The sequence below is a fragment of the Cherax quadricarinatus genome, chromosome 21 (assembly GCF_038502225.1).
Source record: "Cherax quadricarinatus isolate ZL_2023a chromosome 21, ASM3850222v1, whole genome shotgun sequence".
In the NCBI taxonomy this organism is placed as follows: domain Eukaryota; kingdom Metazoa; phylum Arthropoda; class Malacostraca; order Decapoda; family Parastacidae; genus Cherax; species Cherax quadricarinatus.
In genome coordinates, this window is record NC_091312.1 from 20,861,953 (window position 1) to 20,885,012 (window position 23,060).

Genomic DNA, 23,060 nt, shown 5'->3' on the forward strand with positions numbered 1-23,060 from the left:
AACTCTGTCAAATGCCTTTCTGAAGCCCATATATACAGTGGAAATAAGTCAAGTTGACCTTTTTGGGGCTAACCTAGGTAATTTACACTCATGTTAAAATATGTATGATAATTGTACTTATCTGTATCCGTACCTAAATAAACTTACCATAATGTACCTCCTCAAATTCCTTCTGGGCCAAGTCCGCAATGTGGTGCTCACACCGTGAAGGATACGGCTTTGCTGTTCTGCCCTTTTTGTCGGCTTATATGTGTTTTTTTCTGTATTATATCCACTCTTCTAGAGTCCGAATCTCGTCCTTACCTCTCTTACTTAACGGCAAAGGTTTTGACCCATGATTTCGCCCTCCCTCCCTCCCTCAAAAAAGATAAAACGAAATACTCGAGTAGTTTTCCGACTCCGGAGTTGCGGCCGTCACAACTTGGAGTCGTCACGATCTCTATAACCAACAACAACAACAACAACAACAAGTCTTCACTCACGTTGTTTGTTGATCAAGGAGTAAAACTCTTAAGTCAGTAAGTTTATTCAGGTATACACAAATACAGTTACATAGATTATCATACATAGCAGCATATGTGTAGAGAACCTAAGATAACCTAAAAAAGTAAGACAAAGTGACTTATTTCCATTGGGGTTCTTGAAATTTCCATTGGGGTCCTTTAAATTTCCATTGGGGTCCTTTAAATTTCCATTGGAGTCCTTTAAATTTCCATTGGAGTCCTCATTCTCTTGGTGTTTAAGACTGGGGTCCACCTGATCTAAGTAAGTTTATTCAGGTACACATAAATACAGTTACATAAATTATAATACATATCAGCATATGTGTAGATTACCCAGGATAACCCAAAAAACTTCAGACAAAGTGACTTATTTCCATTGGGGTCCCCCTCAAGGAAGGTTTCTTGATGCTGGTGAGGGGCTCTTGATCTAGGGAATTGGATCTGTGCTCCAGTTCCCTGAATTAAGCCTGAATATCTTCCACATCCCCTCCCACAGGCACTGTAAAATCCTTTGGGTTTAGCACTTCCCCCTTGATTATAATAATAATGTTACTCATTTCCATCCAGGTTCAATATATGTTGGTGGACTCCCTGGTGGTAGAGCGTAAGTGTCTAGTGTGGTGGCTCTGAATAACCTCAACAACAACACTCGCTACCACAAAAATGAGGCAGTTAAAATATGCCGAGAAAAAGCTACTTAAACATACAGACTTCCTGAAGTGGGAGGTGGACAACAACCTGAAAGAAGTCAAAATTTTGAAGAGGTACATGATACAAAGAAGAGATGATTATACGCTGTAAGTGGGCAAATGTTCTTCGCAGTTTATTTGTTGCCCCTTGGGGGTGATAAGATTAATAATAATAATGTTTATTTATGCCGTACAGATAATATATTTTACAGGAACTAATGCAGTGGCAGGCACAACAGAAAGCTATTAATTATGCAATTCATTTCAGACAACTGATCACTGTGGCCCGTGGTCTGGTAGTCAACTCTCTCACATCACAAGCTATATAGCCCTTGTGGCTTAGCGCTTCTTTTTGATTATAATAATAATAATAATAATAATAATAATAATAATAATAATAATAATAATAATAATAATAATAATAATAATCTCACATCACATAGTGTCCAGAGATTGATCCCCGGCAAGGGTGGAAACATTAGGTGTGTTTCCTTAAACATGTTGTCCCTTTCACCTAGCAAGCAAGTAGGTACCTGGATGTTAGTCGACAGGTGTAGGTTGCATCCTAGGGGGACAAAATTAAGGACCCCAATGGAAATAAGACACAGTCATTGATTATGCACTTACTTTCTAGGGTTATCCTGGGTAGGTAAACCTCCTGGATTAAAAAACTGAACAAAATCTTATCTTAAGGCTTAAATGTTACTTAAGAACTAGACGTAGACTTAAATAGGACTTTTTGTGCAGTTAACTACAATCATAAGTTCGGATTTCTAACCTGGGGAAGGGTTACCCACCCAGGATAACCCAAAAAAGTCAGTACGTCATTGAGGACTGTCTCTTATTTCCATTATGGTCCTCTAATCTTGTCCCCCAAGATGCAACCCACACCAGTCAACTAACACCCAGGTACCTACTTACTACTAGGTGAACAGGGACAGCAATTGAAAGGAAACAAGCCCAACATTTCCACCTATTCCAGGGATTGAACCATAAACACTGTGTGTGAGGCAAGAGCATTGCCAATCAAGCCACGGGACTTTGTCATCCAAGGAATAAGAATTGTTGTTCCTGTTGATGAGAAATTAATGGATTGTGTTCTCTTATTATGGGGTGCTACAAATAAGAGTAATTGTACAGGTTGGTGGGTGTCGGGCAACAACCACCTTCAGTCACACAGGTTAAATATACAGGTTATTACAATAAGAACAAAATTATCCTTATTAACAGTGAAAATGTATGGCAATACATAAGGAGGCAATGTTTAACTAGACTTCAAAGTAACCATCACTGTATAATGTGACTGAATAAAGAACTTCAGGAAATATACTTCCTGCAGTACTGAAGAAGCACAAATTCATTATATTGTATGCAACAATAACTCAATTGAAATAACCCTAATGAAAGCTTAGAGTAGTGGTGCTTCATAACTGTTAAGAACCCGTTAACTTTGAACCAGTGTAAATTCTAAACACATGGTAACTAATGCCCATTAAAAGGATGTGTTTGACTTTCTTTGTGCCATTATATTGACTTAATTTGCCTGAAATGCTCTGCATAACAAGGTGACCCAAAAGGAAAAACGAAAGTTTCTCCTTTTAAATTTAGTAATACAGCCTCTCTTCACTTAATGATAGAGTTCCGTTCCTAAGACCACATTGGTAAACAAATTCGTCCCTAAGTGAGGAGCATACTACAGTGGTAGTGGATTTGTGTCAGCCATCTTTGATATTGTTTTAATGTCACCTTTGCACCATTGATAACATTTCTGGTGTCTTTTTAAATGTTTACACAGCAGTGTACTGTATATTGTAATAAAGAGAATAGAGGAAATCAGCTCCAATGTACATTATTTAGGTATGAGTACTGGTTAGAGAGTCTGTCATAGTCTGAGTTGTTGGTAAATGAGTACGTCACTGAGTGAGGAGAGGCTGTATATACAGGAGAAGAGGTTACTAGCCACTTGCTCCCGGCATTTTAATCGCCTCTTATGACATGTATGGCTTACAGAGGAAGAATTCTATTCCACTTCCCCATGGAGATATGAGGAAATAAACCAGAACAAGAACTAGTAAGAAACTAGAAGAAAACACAGTGGGGTGTGTGTATATATATGCTTGTACATGCAAGTGTAGTGTGACCTAAGTGTAAGTAGAAGTAGCAAGACGTACCTGAAATCTTGCATGTTTATGAGACAGAAAAAAGACACCTGCAATCCTTCTTTCTTTCAACACACCGGCCATATCCCACTAAGGCAGGGTGGCCCAAAAAGAAAAACGAAAGTTTCTCCTTGTACGTTTAGTAATATGTACAGGAGAAGGAGTTACTAGCCCCTTCTGGCATTTCAGTTTCCTCTTATGGCATGCATGGCTTATGGAGGAAGAATTCTGTTCACTTCCCCATGGAGATAAGTGGAAATAAACAAGAACAAGAACTAGTAAGAATAATAGAAGAAAACCCAGAAGGGTGTGTGTATAGATATGCTTGTACATGCATGTGTAGTGTGACCTAAATGTAAGTAGAAGTAGAAAGATGTACCTGAAATCTTGCATGTTTATGACAGAAAAAAAAACACCAGCAATCCTACCATCATATAAAACAATTACAGGCTTTCGTTTTACACTCACTTGGCAGGATGGTAGTACTTCTTTGGGCAATTGCTGTCTACCAACCTACTACCTAGGAGAAAATGAAGATATTATTATTAATATTATATATGGGAACCTAGGTGATCAAGGAAGTGCCAAGATGAAGGAAACCTGTGCAAATAATGTAAGACAAGGAAGCACACTTCTCCTCCAGGGATATAACCATGTGATTAATAGTGCCTCCAAATGTTTTTGCATCTTATTAATTGCTCATTTCTCATATACAGTTGTGTGTTTTTGTAGAGGATTTTAGTATATAATGAAATGTACTGTACTAACTTATTTATGTTTTAAATGCATCAAAGTTAGTTGAATATGTTAGTGATAATATTATAGGGTATATTGGAGCTAATTGTTATTAATGTTCTCTAATTTAATTCAAATGGCTTGACAATAATTGTTCAAAAAGTTTTGTATCCATAATCTTATAATGTTGTTATTAACTTTATTATTAGATGCAATTCTCAAAATATTCATCTTCCTTTATTTGAGGAAAAGATGTTCTGTATAGTTCAGGCATTGAATTGTGATGTCACACTAAGTCATTTGGTTGTATTTGAAGTTGAGGAGAGTGGAAATAAAGTTGTGTACATTGTTTATGAGTCTGCACAATCTTCACAATTTTTTTTATTTTTCTGCCTCATTTTGTTTCTTTCATGGACTGTATATGGAAATATTGTAAATTTGTCATTTTGAATTGGTGTACATTATAGGGTACTATTTTTTTTTAATTACTGTATATACAACTATAATTGACTTTCCAAGTGTAACAATTCTTGTGTAAATTTCAGATACAACAAGATGTCCAGAGAAACTAGAGAGTTGGCAAATAAAATAAAGGATTTAGATCCTAAAGACCCTTTTAGAATGGAAGCTAGTGGAAGGCTTATTGAAAAATTGTAAGTATCTTTAACATTTTTATTAACTTTTTTATAAAAATTTATAGCTTACTAAACAGCTTAACCTCAGATATTGGAGATTCCACGAAGATGCCTGGTAATACCTTAAACCAATTTTGAGAGATTTGTTATGACAGCCCGAGACCAGATTGGACTAGCTCATCAATCAAGTTAATGCTTTCTGTATCCTGTGTTTCATAGTTCAGTATGAACTATGGATGAGGCAAGATATATGAGCAAATCTTCTTACACCTACTATTCCTGTTTATGAAGCAGTAAATAGGTATATGCAGTATCCTGGACTAAGTTGGCTGTTGTGGTTAGAATTCTAGGGGAAAAGACCTAAGGACCCCAGTTGAAATAAACCACACTGCTAGACTTTCTTAGGTTTTCCATAATTATTAACCTTCTGAGATTAATCATAAAATAAAACTTCATGGTATGTCACCAATGTAATCATCTCTGCTATCTCCATTTTTGCATCCAATACTGAGTATGTTGATGAAGTTTTTCAGTTTACTGCTCTTCATTAGACTTAAAGCAGCATAGCTCTTAGGTATTATAATTTGCTACCCAAAAATTACCAAAAAAGTGAGATGGAGGCAAACAAGAAGACAACAAGGGAAGGTTGGCATGAATGTTAAAGTTACTTATATGCACTGAGCTACTGAATACCACTAATGATGCAGTCAAAATTTACACACTTTGTATACAGTGCTCCACGTCCTCCATTTTTGTGCCTGCATAATTCTGTAATTGTTACATAAAATTTTACATTTTCAGTGTAATTGCCTTTAGAAAAAGCTTCTCTATCATTTTAGATGATAAATACTTTTGAAAGATTGCAACACTGACAGCATTTTTAATTTTGGGGCTCACAACAGTCATTGGGTTAACACACCAGCCATCTCCCACCAAGACAAGGAGACTCAAGAAAGAAGAAACGCTTTCATCATCATTCATTCATTCAATCACTGTCTTCCCAGAGTGATACCAACATTGCATCTTTGATGACCTTCTGAATTGCAACATCCCACCCCTCCTTCAAAGTGCAACATACTTTCCATCTCCAGGACTCAAGTCTGGATAACCAGTTTTCCTGAATCCATTCACAAGCGTTACTTTGTTCACACTCCAACAGCACGTCAAATCATAAAAACCACTTGTTTCCACTCCTATCTAACATGCTTGCACAAGCTTTTCAGATGTCCAAGCCTTTAACATTCAAAACCTCTCCTACCCTTCCTGAAATGACCTTTGTCCCTCCTTTTCTCCACTCTTGATTTATATACTCTCCTAGTTATTTTGTTTTGCTCCATCCTCTCTGAATGTTCCCTTAAACTTCTTAATTATTCATGTGTTTCCTTTCATTTCTATGGGAGAGTGAAGAAGATTGCTTCCTCTATCAGCCATATGTGTCATTAAAAGAAACTAACATGCTGGGAGTAAAGGGCTAGTATCCCATTCTCCTGTATAAATTATTAAATCAAAAAGAAGCAAACAAAAAAAAGTATGCTTTAATTTTTTTAATGCTTTAGTTATTCACACACACCTTCAACTATATGTGTTGTCATTTAGTTCACTTCAGTTCTTGATGACAAATGACAATAATGTAGGAAAAGACCATACAGGGTTATGCCTTGAAATGGGGCAAACAAGAGTTCTTGATTCAAGACTCTTCAGTCAGAGAGAGTGAGTGAGAGTGAGGCAGGACTTAACTCACCTGCTGCACCCAACTGAATTCTCAAAAAAACCATACCACGGGCGGGGATAGAACCCGCGATCAGAGAGTCTCAAAACTCCAGACCGTCGCGTTAGCCACTGGTTAGCATAGTGGTGCCTATGCTAACCTTCCTATGGTGTAGAAATATACCTAGTTGGACGAATCTTATTGTGGCTAGCTGGTCCAGTGGCTAACGTGACGGTCTGGAGATTTGAGACTCTGATCGCGGGTTCTATCCCCGCCCGTGGTATGGTTTGTTTGCAATCATGTCATTACGATTTTGTGAGTCAACTGAATTCTTACTTGTAAATATTTTCCCCTGGCATGCATTTTATTTTTATCATTGCCTGACTATATATTTTCCAGCCACAGCCTGTGGGATAAATAATCTGGTCAGTATACATCACAGCCACAGTGAAACAGTGAAAGTGATTTGCAACTCAGATTGTGCATAACCAAGTTAGTGTCCACAGTAAATGATGAGCATTAGCACTGTAAGGAAATATATTTATTCACTTTAACTTCCTGTATGGAAGAGGCAGCAAGTGAAAGTAAGAGAGAAGATAGTATCAGGCAAGAAGAAGAAAATGAGTCATTAGAAAAGTAGAAAAGAGGAAAGGTGCAGGAGAGAGGAGTAGAGGAAAGAGAGCAGGTGACATCCCAGTATATGCAGGATTTTATGCTAAATCACATGTAATCCAATCAGTTTTACATGAGAAAAAAGGTGCTGGCAATACAGTATCTTTGTAATATAAACAAAAGGTGAAATTGTGAAACATGCAACTGATTAAAAAGTATAAATGGTTAATTGTGTAAAACTTTAAATTTTCAGGTTCACTACTTTCCTCAAGGAAGATTCCTTGATGACTGTGAGGGGGCTCTTGCTCCAAGGAACTGGATTTATCTTTCCCTTCCATAGATCAAACATGTCTTCCATTCCTCATGTGATACTTAACCCTATGGGTTTGACACTTCCTCCTGAATTAAATAAGTAAATTGAGGAGGTCAAAATAAACTACTGTATATAACATTTTTATTGATAAGAAAATAATAGAGATGATACAGTAAAACAGAACTTTTCATTCACAAAGAAGCCAGGATGAATTGCACTTGAACTCTTGTCTGTTATTAACAACATGAATGGAAGGCACACGTAGGTTGTGGTGTTTATTTTCTAGATTTCCTGTGAGATATATGAATATATTTATCCTTGGAAATATTGTGAAGCATAAACAAAATGTTTTTTGTGTTAAACCAGATATAAGTGGACTTCATTAGTTATTCTTTTCATTTATTTTTAGAAAGTTTATGCATTATATAATACAGCCTCTCTTAACAATGGAGTTCCATTCCTAATACCATGTCGGTAAATGAATTCGTTGCTAAGTGAGGAGCATACTATAATGGTAGTGGGTTTGTGTCAAGCATCTTTGATATTGTTTTAATGTCACCTTTGCACCATTTATAACATTTCTGGTATATTTTTAAATGTTTATACAGTAGTGACTACACATGTGCATCTACCTTGGCTGATACCTATCTCCAATACACCAGGGAGGAAGGAGGGGCAGCTGCCAGCTTCAGGAAGTCTCAAAAGTCTAGAAAATGTGGAGAACTTGCCCATCATTATATGTTTGTTCCCATAGGCTCAGAGACCCTTGGCTCATGGAAAAGAGTGCATCTAAGTTTCTTAAGGGGCTAGGCAAAAGACTCATCAGGGTAACTAGGGATCCCAGGGCAGCTAGTTTTCTGTTCCAGCAACTCAGCTCTGCTGTTCAGAGGGGTAATACCTGCTGTATTTTGAGCACGCACCCCAGCTCTGAGGAGCTGGATGAGATTTTTGCATTATAGTCAGTGACAAACACATACCAATATGTACCAATATGTACACGCACCTCATGTACTGTATTCTTCTTCTTTCTTTCAACATACCAACCGTATCCCACCGAGGTGGGGTGGCCCAAAAGGAAAAATGAAAGTTAGTAATATATACAGGATAAGGGGTTACTAGTCCCTTGCTCCTGGCATTTTAGTCGCCTCTTACGACATGCATGGCTTACAGAGGAAGAATTCTGCTCCACTTTCCCATGGAGAATGTACTGTATATGCCATCTTTATATCAACAATGTATCTCTTAAATCTTTTGTACCATATTATGTAATAAAATATACCTATTGGTAGTGTACTATATATTGTAATAAACAGAATAGAGGAAATCAGCTCTAATATACATTACACTATTTAGGTATGCATACTAGTCAAAGGGCCCGTTGTAAGTTCAAGTCGTAGGTAAACGAGTACGTCGCTAAGTGAAGAGAGGCTGTACTCTAATATAAATTTCAGGTACACCATGGGACTGATTCCAACCAAGTGGAACTTGGAGTTTTGCAATCGTGTGTCGGCCTCATCATTCTGCCGTCGACGTCTACCGTGCATCATGGTTCGTAACAAAATGAGCCCAAATTTAAGCACTGCTATTACATTTATCGAGCACGGTCACATCCGCGTTGGTCCTGAAGTTGTGAAAGATCCAGCCTTTCTCGTTACAAGGTATTTCAGTAATATTTTTTTTTTTATATTTGCAGTTATGATGATGTTATTAAAATAATTTTTTTCTCTTTTTGTTTGGGAATTCTTTATCTTGTGTTGTACAGTGGTACCCTCAGTTTTGTACAGCTCCCAACTTGAACAATTATGTAATTGTGTTATTGTAAGTGCTTTTGTAAGTGTTTTTTGAGGGTCTGAAATGGATTAATCTAATTTACATTATTCCTTATGGGAACAAATTCATTTGGTAATGGCACATAAACAACCTTCTGGAATGAATTATGTACGAAACTTGGGGTACCACTGTACATTGTAAATATAGGTTAATCTTTGGAATTTTAGCAATATCTGTAGCACAGGAAAATAAGCTTGTGAAAGGAAGCCTCTTTATCAGTAGATCTTGGATGTTCAATTCAGCGCTGAAGAAATCTAAAACAGACATTCTCGTCAGTTATAAAGATGATTATATCTCCCTTCTCTATTGTTAGGCTATGCCCTGTGATAACCTCCAGGTCAAGACTTTGTATACATTGTCACCCATACAGCTGCTGGTCATGTAACAATGCTTTACTTGACTGGCCAGTCGATGCATACAGTGGACCCCCGCATAGCGATTTTAATCCGTGCAAGAGGGCTCATTGTTATGCGAAATGATCGGTATGCGAATGAATTTTCCCCATAAGAAATAATGGAAATCAAATTAATCCGTGCAAGACACCCAAAAGTATGAAAAAAAAAAATTTTTACCACATGAAATGTTAATTTTAATACACACAAACTGAAAAAGGCATGCACAATTACATGACACTTACTTTTATTGAAGATCTGGTGATGATTGATGGGATGGGAGGAGGGGAGAGAGAGTGTTAGTGTTTAGAAGGGGAATCCCCTTCCATTAAGACTTGAGGTGTTGAGTCCTTTTCTGGGGTTACTTCCCTTCTTCTTTTAATGCCACTAGGACCAGCTTCAGAGTCACTGGACTTCTTTCGCACAACATATCTGTCCATAGTGGCCTGTACCTCTCGTTCCTTTATGACTTCCCTAAAGTGTTTCACAACATTGTCAGTGTAATAATCACCAGCACGGCTTGCAATAGCTGTGTGAGGGTGATTTTCATCCATGAAGGTTTGCACTTCAAGCCACTTTGCACAGATTTCCTTAATCTTTGTAGTAGGCAACTTCTTCAATTTCTCTCTCCCCTCCTCTGAACCAGTTTCCTCAGGTCTGGCCTCTTGCTGTTGAAGTTGATCTATCAGCTCATCAGTGGTTAGTTCTTCATTGTCCTCCTCCACCAACTCTTCCACATCCTCCCCACTAACCTCCAACCCCAAGGACTTTCCCAATGCCACAATGGATTCCTCAACTGGCATAATCCTCTCAGGGTTAGCCTCAAACCCTTCAAAATCCCTTTTGTCTACACATTCTGGCCACAGTTTCTTCCAAACAGAGTTCAAGGTCTTCTTAGTCACTCCCTCCCAAGCCTTACCTATAAGGTTTACACAATTGAGGATATTAAAGTGCTCTCTCCAAAACTCTCTTAGAGTCAGTTGAGTTTCTGAGGTCACTACAAAGCACCTTTCAAACAGAGCTTTTGTGTACAGTTTTTTGAAGTTTGCAATAACCTGCTGGTCCATGGGCTGCAGGAGAGGAGTGGTATTAGGAGGCAAAAACTTCACCTTAATGAATTTCATGTCCCCATAAAGTCGCTCTGCCAAGTCTGTAGGATGACCAGGGGCATTGTCTAACACCAGTTAGTTAGGTAATCTTTCACATTGGGGGCAAATGCATGGTGTAGCCAGTCATAGAAAAAGTCCCTAGTGACCCATGCCTTACTGTTTGCCCTCCACAGCACACACAAATTCTCCTTGAGGACATTCTTTTGCCTGAACGGTCTGGGAGTTTCAGAGTGATACACTAATAAAGGCTTCACTTTGCAATCACCAGTAGCATTGGAACACATCAACAAAGTAAGCCTGTCTTTCATAGGCTTATGTCCTGGGAGTGCTTTTTCCTCCTGAGTAATGTAGGTCCTGCTTGGCATTTTCTTCCAAAACAGGCCTGTTTCATCACAATTAAACACTTGTTCAGGTTTCAGTCCTTCACTTTCTATGTACTCCTTGAATTCATGCACATATTTTTCAGCCGCTTTGTGGTCCGAACTGGCAGCCTCACCATGCCTTATCACACTATGTATGCCACTACGCTTCTTAAATCTCTCAAACCAACCTTTGCTGGCCTTAAATTCACTCACATCAGCACTAGTTGCAGGCATTTTTTTAATTAAATCCTCATGCAACTTCCTAGCCTTTTCGCTTATGATCGCTTGAGAGACGCTATCTCCTGCTAGCTGTTTTTCATTTATCCACACCAATAAGAGTCTCTCAACATCTTCCGTCACTTGCGATCTTTGTTTCGAAAACACAGTTAAACCTTTGGCAAGAACAGCTTCCTTGATTGCCTTTCTGGTGCCCACAATAGTAGCGATGGTTGATTGGGGTTTCTTGTACAACCTGGCCAGGTCGGCGATACGCACTCCACTTTCATACTTATCAATGATCTCTTTCTTCATCTCTATTGGAATTCTCACCCTTATTGCTGTAGGGTTGGCACTAGAAGCTTTCTTGGGGCCCATGGTCACTTATTTTCCAGATAAAGCACCGAAAACACTGTAATAATACGAAATATTCCGATTGTATGCTTGGATGTTACCGCGGAGGCTGGCGGGTAAACAATGGCACGGGCGGCACATGTGAGGCTGGCTGAGGGCGCACATTGGACGCGTCTCGGACGAACAGCGGTGAGCGGGTTTTTAAGCGGTATGCGAGGCAAAATTTTAGCGATAAAATGTATCGGTATGCGGATTAAACGTTATGTGATGCCAACGGTATGCGGGGGTCCACTGTATTAACCCTTTCACAGTCGGTCCCATAATATTACGACTTGTAAGCCAGTGTTGGTCCTGTAATATGCCAAAATTCTAGTGGCTTCAAATCTTGTGGGAGAAAGCTGATAGGCCTACATATGAGAAAATGGGTCTGAGAGGTCAGTGTGCGCAGTATAAAAAAAAATCCTGCAGCATGCAGTGCATAATGAGAAAAAAAAAACTGACCTTGTTTTTAGTTTAAAACACCGACTTTGCAGTGTATTTTCATATGGTATTTATGGGTGTATTCTTGTTTTTTTTGGTCTCATTTGATAGAATGGAAGATATATTACAGAAACAGAGATATTTTTGAATGGTTGACGGACTAAAAGTACCGTGAAATTTAGCTCAGAGTAGCGGAAATGTTCGATTTTTGGCAATGTTCAAGAGTAAATGAATCACATCACGCTTTCAGTACACGTCAACTGGTGGATCTAATATGCTTTCACAAATGCACTGATATTATTTATACTATTTTTACATAATGTAGTAGTCTGTATAACAGTAAATCTTCTGTTTTTTTGTGTGAATAAAAATTCAAAATGGAAGCAAGCGTAATATAAGAGGGGCCTGGAGACATGAGTAATGAACAGAAAAAATAATATTTTAGTGCTAGGAATGTTTGTATTGTAATTCTGAACCCTATTTTGAAATTGGCCTTGAATTGTGTATGAAATTGTCCAAATTACCAATTTCTGATCACTTTATTGGGTAGTTGAAATTGGTAAGTGGTTGGTTTCTTGTATTCAATTGATGTAACAAATGGAGTTCTAGTGAAATAGCTTTGAGTTTGGTCAACCAGAACAATGGAATTGGCAGAAAATAGGTCTCAAAGTGGGCGAAATCACTGATGCGTAAACATCGCTGAGACCACTAACTTCATGAACGTGTGATTCCCTAAGTTTTCCATCAAATTTCAAACTTTTGGTGTCATTACCACTGGGAAAAGATTCTCTATCATTTCATATCATTGCAGGAGTATTATTATTATTATTATTATATAGTTAAGTAATACAGTGCTCCAGTGGGGGATGTGCAAAAGTAGAAACATGGAAAGGTACAATTACAAATACAGTGGACCGTCGACCAACGATGGCATCGACTAACGATAAAATCTGGCAACGATGCGTTTTTGCGTAAAAATATTGTCTTGACCAACGATGAAAAACTTGGGCAAGGACATTTGTCCCGAATGCGTCCACCTGTCCGTCCAGCCTGAGCGCGCCTCAGCTGCCCTACCTTCAGCTAGTGTGCCATTGTTTACAAGCCAGTCCCGACGCTTGCACATGTACCTGCGATACATTTTGTATTATTCCAGTGTTTTTAGTGCTTATAACTGCTAAATAAACCACCATGGGCCCCAAGAAGGCTTCTAGTGTAACCCTGTGGTAAAAAGGGTAAGAATTACAGTGGACCCTCGCCTAACGAACGCATCACATAATGTTAAATCCTCCTAATGAAGTGTTTGAGCATAAAATTTTGCCCTGCCTAACGATAAAAAACTCGCCCAATGTGATTCGTCCGGGACCTGTCCACACTGCCCCATGGGTGCCAGTGTTTACAAGCCAGCCAGTGCAGTCACATCTATGCATACATTCGGTACATTTCACATTATCCCAGTGTTTTTAGTGCTTGTAACTGCAAAATAAGTCACCATGGACCCCAAGAAAGCTTCTAGTGCCAACCCTATGGTAAAAAGGGCGAGAATTAGTATGGAATTGAAAAAAGAGATTAAGGAAATGTGTGCAAAGTGGGCTGAACTGCAAACCTTTATGGATGAAACTCACCCTAACACAACTGTTGCAAGCCATGCTGGTGACTATTACAATGACAATGTTGTGGCCCATTTTAGGCAAATCTTAAAGGAACGCGAGGTACAGAGCTCTATGGACAGATTTGTTGTGCAATAGAGGTCCAGTGACTCTCAAGCTGGTCCTAGTGGCATTAAAAGAAGAAGGGAAGTAACCCCTGAAAAAGGACTTGCTACCTCAAGTCCTCATGGAAGGGGATTCCCCTTCCAAACAATAACAACTTCCACCATCTCCCCTCCTCCCATCCCATCAATCATCACCAGATCTTCAATAAGGGTAAGTGTAATGTATTCCTTATTTAGTAGAGTAGTAATTATGCATGTCTTCTTTTTGGGTGTATAAAAATGTATATTTCATGTGGTAATTTTTTTTCATACTTTGGGGTGTCAGGAACGGATTAATTTGATTTCCATTATTTCCTATGGGGAAAATTAATTCGGCTAACGTTATTTTCGGCTAACGATGAGCTCTCAGGAATGGATTAATGTTGTTAGGCGAGGGTCCACTGTACGTACTATGGAATTGAAGAAAGAGATAATCACAAAGTATGAAAGTGGAGTGCGTGCCTCCGAGCTGGCCAGGTTGTATAACAAACCCCAATCAACCATCGCTACTATCTTGGCCAACAGAAAGTCAATCAATGGAAGCTGTTGTTGCGAAAGGTGCAAGTATGTTTTCAAAACAGAGATCGCAAATACTCAAAGATGTGGAGAGACTGTTGTTGGTGTGCATAAACGACAAACAATTATCAGGAAATAGTGTTTCTCAGTCAGTAATATGTGAAAAGGCAAGGCAGTTGCATGACGATTTAATTAAAAAAATGCCTGCAACTAGTGGTGATGTTAGTGAATTTAAGGCCAGCAAAGGTTGGTTTGAGAGATTTAAGAATCGTAGTGGCATACACAGTGTGATAAGGCATGGTGAGGCTGCCAGTTGTGACCAGAAAGCGGCTGAAAAATATGTGCAGGAATTCAAGGAGTACATAGACACTGAAAAATTAAAACCCCAGCAAGTGTTTAATTGTGACGAAACAGGCCTGTTTTGGAAGAAAATGCCAAACAGGACCTACATTACACAGGAGAAAAAAGGCACTGCCAGGACACAAGCCTATGAAAGACAGGCTAACTCTAATATTTTGTAGTAATGCTAGTGGGGATTGCAAAATGAAACCTCTGCTCGTGTATCACTCTGAAAATCCCAGAGTGTTTGAGAAAAACAGTGTTGTCAAGGCTAATTTGTGTGTGATATGGAGGGCAAACAGTAAGGCATGGGTCACTAGGGACATTTTCTATGATTGGTTCTATCATGTGTTTGGCCCCACTGTGAAAAATTACCTCCTGGAAAATAAATTGGACCTCAAGTGCCTCCTGGTATTAGACAATGCTCCTGCTCATCCTTCAGACTTGCCAGAGCGAATTGCGGGGGAGTTGAGCTTCATAAAAGTGAAGTTTTTGCCTCCTAATACCACTCCTCTCCTCCAGCCCATGGACCAACAGGTCATTTCAAATTTAAAAAAACCACACCAAAGCAGTGTTTCAAAAGTGCTTTGAAGTGACCTCAGACACTGAATTGACCCTAAGAGAGTTTTGGGAAGATCACTTTAGTATCCTCGTATAGGTAAGACTTGGGAGGGAGTGACTAACAGGACCTTCAACTCAGCTTGGAGGAAACTGTGGCCACAATGTGTACAAGAGAGGGATTTCGAAGGGTTTGGAGCTAACCCTCAGGAGCCTATGCCAGTTGTGGAATCTATTGTGTCATTGGGAAAGTCCATGTGGTTGGAGATTAGTGGGGAAGATGTGGAAGAGTTGGTGGAGGACAATGATGAAGAACTAACCACTGATGAGCTGCAAGAGCATCTGCAACAGCAAGAGACCACAACTGAGGAAATTGCTTCAGAGGAGGGGAGAGAGAAATGGAGGAAGTTGCCGTTTTCAACGATTAAGGACATTTGTACAATGTGGACAAAGGTGCAAGAACATCACCCTGACACAGCTATTGCAAGCCGTGCTGGTGACTTTTACAATGACAACGTTGTGGCCCATTTTAGGAAAATCTTAAAGGAATGTCAGGTACAGAGCTCTATGGACAGATTTTTGGTGCGACAGAGGTCCAGTGACTGTCAAGTAACCCCGGAAAAGGACTTGGTACCTAAAGTCCTTATGGAAGGGGATTCCCCTTCCAAACAATAATGCACCACCATCGTCTTCCCTCCTCCCATCTCATCACTCATCACTACATCTTCAATAAAGGTAAATGTCATTTATTCTTCATGTAGTATTTATTGTGCATGTATCATTGTTTTCTGTGTAGGAAAATGTATATTTCATGTGAAAAAAAAAGTTTTTTCATACTTTTGGGTGTTTGGAACGGATTAATTGGATTTCCATTATTTCTTATGGGGAAAATTAATTCGGCTAACGATAAATTCGGCTAAGGACAAGCTCTCTGGAACGGATTAATATCGTTGGTCGAGGGTCCACTGTACTTTATTTCTTTTCTGCAGTATACAGATAAGGTAGTTCACATGTAATAAAATATTGTTAGGCACGAAAGGAAGACACTAGCATGCAGTGCATTTCAGGCAAACTAATCCTAATGCTTAAAGACTACATAAGAACTAGACATAGATTATTAACCCTTTCACTATTTGGACCTCTGATTCTAAACTCTCGCTGTGTCGAAAAATATTAAAAAAAAAAAAATGATTTTTTCTTACCAAAATTTTAAGAATATTTTTGTGAGTGTTTTAAAAGAAAAGAGAAAAAAAATTTGTGATCAGTACTTACCGAGATATAGAGGCAAAAAGTTGACAGAAGGTGAACTGCTTACAGCAACATCGGCAACTGTCGCTCACTTGGTAATGTTATTTTTACTTTTATTCTACTTTTTTCTTTTATTTTTTCAAGTAACTTTTGTGGCCTGTGAGACCAATATAGTGCATAATGTATATGTATCCACTCATTGTATACAACACAATATCTGCACAAACATTGTTATTATATTGTTGACAAAACCTGTTTACACAAGCCCATGCTGCCTTCCCCACCACTGATGTAGTTTTCCCCACTACCCACACTGCCTTTCCCCCTCCACCCACATGGAAATAAGTCACATTGACTTTTTTGGGTTATCCTAGGTAATCTACACTCATGCTGCTATGTTGTTTCCACAAACCCACGCTGCCTTCTCTACCACCAATGCTGCCTTCCCCACCACCCACACGGAAATAAGTCACTTTGACTTTTTTGGTGAAAGGTGGAAGGTTGATAATCGTCTGGGTTTTCAGCACTATTTCTGGTATCCTGGGCATTGCTTTCTGTCACAAACTCCTCAAAACCATGAGATTCATTTTCACTGACACTTCAGTCTGTGTTAGAACTATCACTTGGGAAGGGAAGAGTCCCAATTTGCTGGAGAGTGAGGTATTCCTTACTGCTATGCTTGGTGACCAAGACGTACTGAATTAGCATTCCCACAGTGCACTGCTACCTCCCAGATTTTTTCGTACTGTGCACACTGAGCACACAGACCCATTCTCTCACATGTAGGCCTACCAGCTTTCTCCCACCAGATCTGAAGCTGCTAGAATTTTGGCGTAGTATTACAGGCCCGACACTGGCCTGCAAGCTGTAATATTACGGGACTGAAAATGAAAGGGTTACGTAGAAGTTCTTAAATGTACAAAAAAGAGAGGTAAATGAAGAATAGTACAGTTTTAAAAGTATGTACGTATTAATATTTCAAACTGATTCAGTGATCTTTAGTTAAGTAGGATTTGTTATCCTTTGCTACCTTAAGTATTGATCAGAAAGATGAAGATTCCAATGATTTGTTGAGCAGAGTTGTATTGGTGGGTGACAGTACACGAGTTTTTTTTTTCTGTACATTAGTGGCAACAAATTAGTTAGGCTACCTGTCTTGTCTTTCAGTAACTTTATTACAAATGAAACTTAGAGCTAGATATAGTGAATTTGAATAATTTTCAGTAAGGTAGTGATTTGCTTCAGTATTTAGAGTTAGGATTTTGCTAGCTAGTTTTGATCCTATAGTAGAAAAATCATTCAATATATTGGCTGTGTCTGCAAGCTGGATGTGAGGTTCATCTAATTTAGTTAAGTTTATATCTCTGTTTTTCAAGAGCCCTGGATTTTGGAGGTTTTCCAGGTCTTTTTCATATTCCCGTATATTTTGATAAATCTGCCTTCATAATAAAATTTAGATTTCCTTATTAGATTGGCAAGTACTGCCATATATCATTTGGTCTGATCCTTTGATATTAGGCCCAGTCTGAACTGTTTTTTATATTGATGTTATTTTTATAAACAGATTTTAGGATGCTGTAAGCCATGGGCCTTTTAGACTCTGTTGTGATCCATTAGTTTTACTTAAACAATGTCTGTTGTAGAGGTTTTGGATTTTTTGAAGAAAAATTTTGACATTCATCAATATCGCAACTGTCAGCAAACTCTCTGTGCCAGTCAAGGTAACTTAATACTGAAATAGTTATTTACTGATGGCTCATCATGGAGACGAAATGAGATCTTACTAGTGTCTTGTAGGAATTTACATAAATTGGTTAAGAGAAAGGTGGGGAGTGGTCAGTGGTGTTATCTGTGATTATCCCTGATTTGAGTGGGGATGTTATATTGGTCCAGATGTGGCCAAGTAAGGAAGCACTTGTCTCAGAAATTCTTGTAGGCTTGATTATAGTTGGTAATCATAATGTTTGTAAAGTCAGCTACTTGAGGGTCATCTTTTTTAAGTTGTCACTGAAGATGTAAGAATTTGTGCGAGGTAACCTATAGACTGCTCCAACTGTAATTGGGGTTTCAAGTTTCTGACTGAAAATTTTGCAGATATATCACCATTTTCATTTAATACATTTTAATTCTTTGGAGTAGATGATAGCACCACCTCCTATTTGATCAGGCCTACAGTTATGTATGGCTGTTTACCCCCAGTAAGGCAAATTAAGCTAGGTTTCAGCAAAAATAATAAATACACTAACATTTAAAGAAGAAAGAAGTGCTAAGAGGTCATTATAGTGTCTGTTCAGTGATCTAACATTATACAAATACAAATTTTTATTTCCTTGTAAGAGTGCATTGAGATAATGTAATTAAAATAATAGTTGCAGTGCAAAGAGAGCCACTATCATGCCTTGGCATTATGGGCAGACTACTTAGCACTAGAGAAATTGATCATAGTTTGATAAGTTGTACATCCGTTTTATTTATAGTAGACAGTAAGTTGACTCAAATTACAGTCTGGGGATATTACATTGGGACAAGTTGAAGGTATTTTGTAGGTTTTGTATATAGTAAATATTTAAATTATATTCTGGGAATGTAACATCGAGTTGTTGAAAGTATGAGAATGATACAATTGGGTGTAAGGTAGTATTGTTTTGGATAGGTATTTATACTACAGTGTAGTAGTATTAAGTAATTTATGAACTTTGGGCATCTAGTTTTTAAGTTTTCAGATTTAGGTAATTGGGAGATTTTTTTGGTAAAGGTAAATATCGAGTAGTTTAGGGCGAGTAGGTGGTTTATATTTATGGAAATATAAACACATAAGCAGTACAGTGTGATCCTTTATTGACAAAGTTTTGTCCAGACAGTGGGCTTTATCAAATCACAAACAGATCTACCTGGGTGGAAGGTACATGACCCAGGTAGATCTGTTTGTGACTTGATAAAGCCCACTGTGTGGGCAAAATGTTGTCAATAAAGGATCACATTGTATTGCTTATGTGTTTATATTTCCATTGTGTTGGTATTTTATACTATTTATTTCCGATCTAACATTATAACTGAATACTGTTGTGCTGTAAGTGGCACTGAAAACAGTTTTTGCCTGACTTGCTGTATACTCATTCATTCATTCATGTTGATTTCCCAGGTCTTCAGATGGTGACCCGGCACGCTGTATACTAATAAGTTACTTTCAAGAGAGCTTTGATTATTGTTGCGATTTATCAGTCCTGATATTCCTCTCTTGTTAACTGCATTCATTAGTCAAAATTTGGAAGAATGTTGGCAGGAGAAACTAAGTGTGAAATAATAGGTAAATAGATACTATATAATTACTAAAAAGGAAAATAATCTCTGGATTTTCTTTTTAGGTCATCCTTGCTTTGGTGGGATAGGGCCGGTTTGTTGGAAAAAAAAAAAACTACTAAAGACTATTAAGAATGGAGACTATTTATAATACAATATTGAGACTAGATATCAAATTTAGCTCCTCGTTTAGCACAAAATTCTAAAACTTAACAATAGACAGTAAAAGTAAAAAAATAATGTATACAGTTCTGTACTAAAAACATGAGTGCAGCTTCTCCCAAAGGACTGTTTCTGGCCATCTTCCTACCACTAACATGGTCCAATAGAAAATAATTTGTTCTAGACCATCTCGCACCAGTGTTAATGTTGTTGGGAATCAATGAAAAATAGTCCAAGATGTAATACCCCTGTGGGAAAGCAAGAGGTTATGTATAGTTGACCGAGTCTGCTTCTTCATTGCCCGAACAGTGATGTGTCCAGGGGCCCAGCCAAAAAAAAAAACTGCCTAGAAATGCAATATAACCAAAAGCAGTGCTAGGAAGAGGCACTGCTTTTGACCTGGCAAGTAGACAGGAAAAGCTACTGAGGGAACTATTCAAATTTTGTACAATTTTTTCTTGGGCATATATCTTCCTCACTATACTGTATATTTTTCTCTACAATACTTGAATCATGTTATAATAGTCTTAGTTTGTTTATGCTATAATTGATGCTGTTCTGTATTGTAATTATCCTATAATACAAAAACCCACGTGTACACAGACACGAAAATACAGGTCTGTATATTTTGATCTCCGAGGCTCTCAAACTTAAATCAAAATATACAAATAAGCTATTAAGTTTTTGCTCACACATGGCTTTCCATCTACCATTGACAAGTGTTCATATACCATTATCCGTAAACAAGTTTTTTGTTACAGAGCCCTGGAGGACTATGTGACATGGGTTGATACTTCAGCTATCAGGAAGCATGTCAAAGAGTATAACGAAGAGGTAAGAAGTTTCTCCTTGAATACTATTATATCCTTTGGTTTTATTATTCTCTCCACCATTTAACAAAAATCAGTTTCTTGCACGTTTAACATGGGGAGGAAAAAATACAAGGCTTTTGTCATGCAGCAGAGAAATAAGTCCCCGAGAATGCTCACTTGAAAGTGAACGCTGATTAGGACGTGTTGGGAAAGAAACACTAAAGGAGCCTAACTTAAACACCCCATGTTGCACACCTTCATTGAGGCTTGTAGGACTGTACATTGTAAAAAAATAATCAAATTATAAACTGAAGTGCAAAATGCATAGATATATTGATAAGTATTTTTGAACAGTTAAAATTTACCCAACTTTTTCTTTTATATTTTCAGAGAGATGACTTTGACCTCAGCAACTGCTAGAGTGGAATATAGTTTCTCAAATACTTTAAGAATAAAGTTGAAATTCATTTTTTTATTTTAATGCTTTTTCTTGTTTTACTGCAGTATGGAGAATAGTAACATAATATTTTACGTTGCCCTGAGGGGAAGTTGTATTTATTGAGCACTGATCATATAGGTCACTCAGCCATAAATATATACAACAAAATATACAACAAATATACAACAAAATATATACAACAAAATAGTAGGTTGGTAGACAGCAACCACCCAGGGAAGTACTACCGTCCTGCCAGATGACTGTGAAACAAAAACCTGTAACTGTTTTGCATGATGGTAGGATTGCTGGTTTCTTTTTCTGTCTCATAAACACGCTAAGATAACAGGGATATCTTGCTACTCCTACTTACACTTTGGTCACACTTCACAGACACGCACATGCATATATATATATACATACATCTAGGTTTTTCTCCTTTTTCTAAATAGCTCTTGTTCTTTTTTATTTCTTCTATTGTCCATGGGGAAGTGGAAAAGAATCTTTCCTCCGTAAGCCATGCGTGTCGTATGAGGCGACTAAAATGCCGGGAGCAATGGGCTAGTAACCCCTTCTCCTGTATACAATTACTAAAAAAGAGAAGAAGAAAAACTTTATAAAACTGGGTTGCTTAAATGTGCGTGGATGTAGTGCGGATGACAAGAAACAGATGATTGCTGATGTTATGAATGAAAAGAAGTTGGATGTCCTGGCCCTAAGCGAAACAAAGCTGAAGGGGGTAGGAGAGTTTCAGTGGGGGGAAATAAATGGGATTAAATCTGGAGTATCTGAGAGAGTTAGAGCAAAGGAAGGGGTAGCAGTAATGTTAAATGATCAGTTATGGAAGGAGAAAAGAGAATATGAATGTGTAAATTCAAGAATTATGTGGATTAAAGTAAAGGTTGGATGCGAGAAGTGGGTCATAATAAGCGTGTATGCACCTGGAGAAGAGAGGAATGCAGAGGAGAGAGAGAGATTTTGGGAGATGTTAAGTGAATGTATAGGAGCCTTTGAACCAAGTGAGAGAGTAATTGTGGTAGGGGACTTGAATGCTAAAGTAGGAGAAACTTTTAGAGAGGGTGTGGTAGGTAAGTTTGGGGTGCCAGGTGTAAATGATAATGGGAGCCCTTTGATTGAACTTTGTATAGAAAGGGGTTTAGTTATAGGTAATACATATTTTAAGAAAAAGAGGATAAATAAGTATACACGATATGATGTAGGGCGAAATGACAGTAGTTTGTTGGATTATGTATTGGTAGATAAAAGACTGTTGAGTAGACTTCAGGATGTACATGTTTATAGAGGGGCCACAGATATATCAGATCACTTTCTAGTTGTAGCTACACTGAGAGTAAAAGGTAGATGGGATACAAGGAGAATAGAAGCATCAGGGAAGAGAGAGGTGAAGGTTTATAAACTAAAAGAGGAGGCAGTTAGGGTAAGATATAAACAGCTATTGGAGGATAGATGGGCTAATGAGAGCATAGGCAATGGGGTCGAAGAGGTATGGGGTAGGTTTAAAAATGTAGTGTTAGAGTGTTCAGCAGAAGTTTGTGGTTACAGGAAAGTGGGTGCAGGAGGGAAGAGGAGCGATTGGTGGAATGATGATGTAAAAAGAGTAGTAAGGGAGAAAAAGTTAGCATATGAGAAGTTTTTACAAAGTAGAAGTGATGCAAGGAGGGAAGAGTATATGGAGAAAAAGAGAGAAGTTAAGAGAGTGGTGAAGCAATGTAAAAAGAGAGCAAATGAGAGAGTGGGTGAGATGTTATCAACAAATTTTGTTGAAAATAAGAAAAAGTTTTGGAGTGAGATTAACAAGTTAAGAAAGCCTAGAGAACAAAT

At 38.1% G+C, this 23,060-nt stretch overlaps 1 protein-coding gene across 2 annotated transcripts; it reads left to right on the forward strand.

Annotated features, from left to right (window-relative positions):
- The first annotated feature begins 391 nt into the window (after positions 1-391).
- Positions 392-21,249, forward strand: LOC128689121 (U3 small nucleolar ribonucleoprotein protein IMP3). Of its 2 annotated transcripts, none has more exons than XM_053777241.2 (6): positions 392-518; positions 1,071-1,300; positions 4,632-4,739; positions 8,806-9,012; positions 20,732-20,804; positions 21,173-21,249. In XM_053777241.2, the coding sequence occupies exons 2-6, from the start codon at positions 1,167-1,169 to the stop codon at positions 21,200-21,202; spliced, it is 552 nt and encodes a 183-aa protein (XP_053633216.1). In that variant the 5' UTR covers positions 392-518; positions 1,071-1,166; the 3' UTR covers positions 21,203-21,249. The 2 variants fall into 2 exon arrangements, with proteins under 2 accessions (XP_053633216.1, XP_053633215.1); XM_053777240.2 differs by having other exon boundaries at positions 448-532.
- The last annotated feature ends 1,811 nt before the right edge of the window (positions 21,250-23,060 follow it).

Coding starts and splice junctions, on each gene's coding strand:
- LOC128689121 (XM_053777241.2), top strand. CDS start 1,167: ATGAGGCAGTTAAAATATGCCGAGAAAAAGCTACTTAAACATACAGAC. Junction 1,301..4,631: donor AGAAGAGATGATTATACGCT/GTAAGTGGGCAA, acceptor TGTAAATTTCAG/ATACAACAAGATGTCCAGAG. Junction 4,740..8,805: donor GGAAGGCTTATTGAAAAATT/GTAAGTATCTTT, acceptor TATAAATTTCAG/GTACACCATGGGACTGATTC.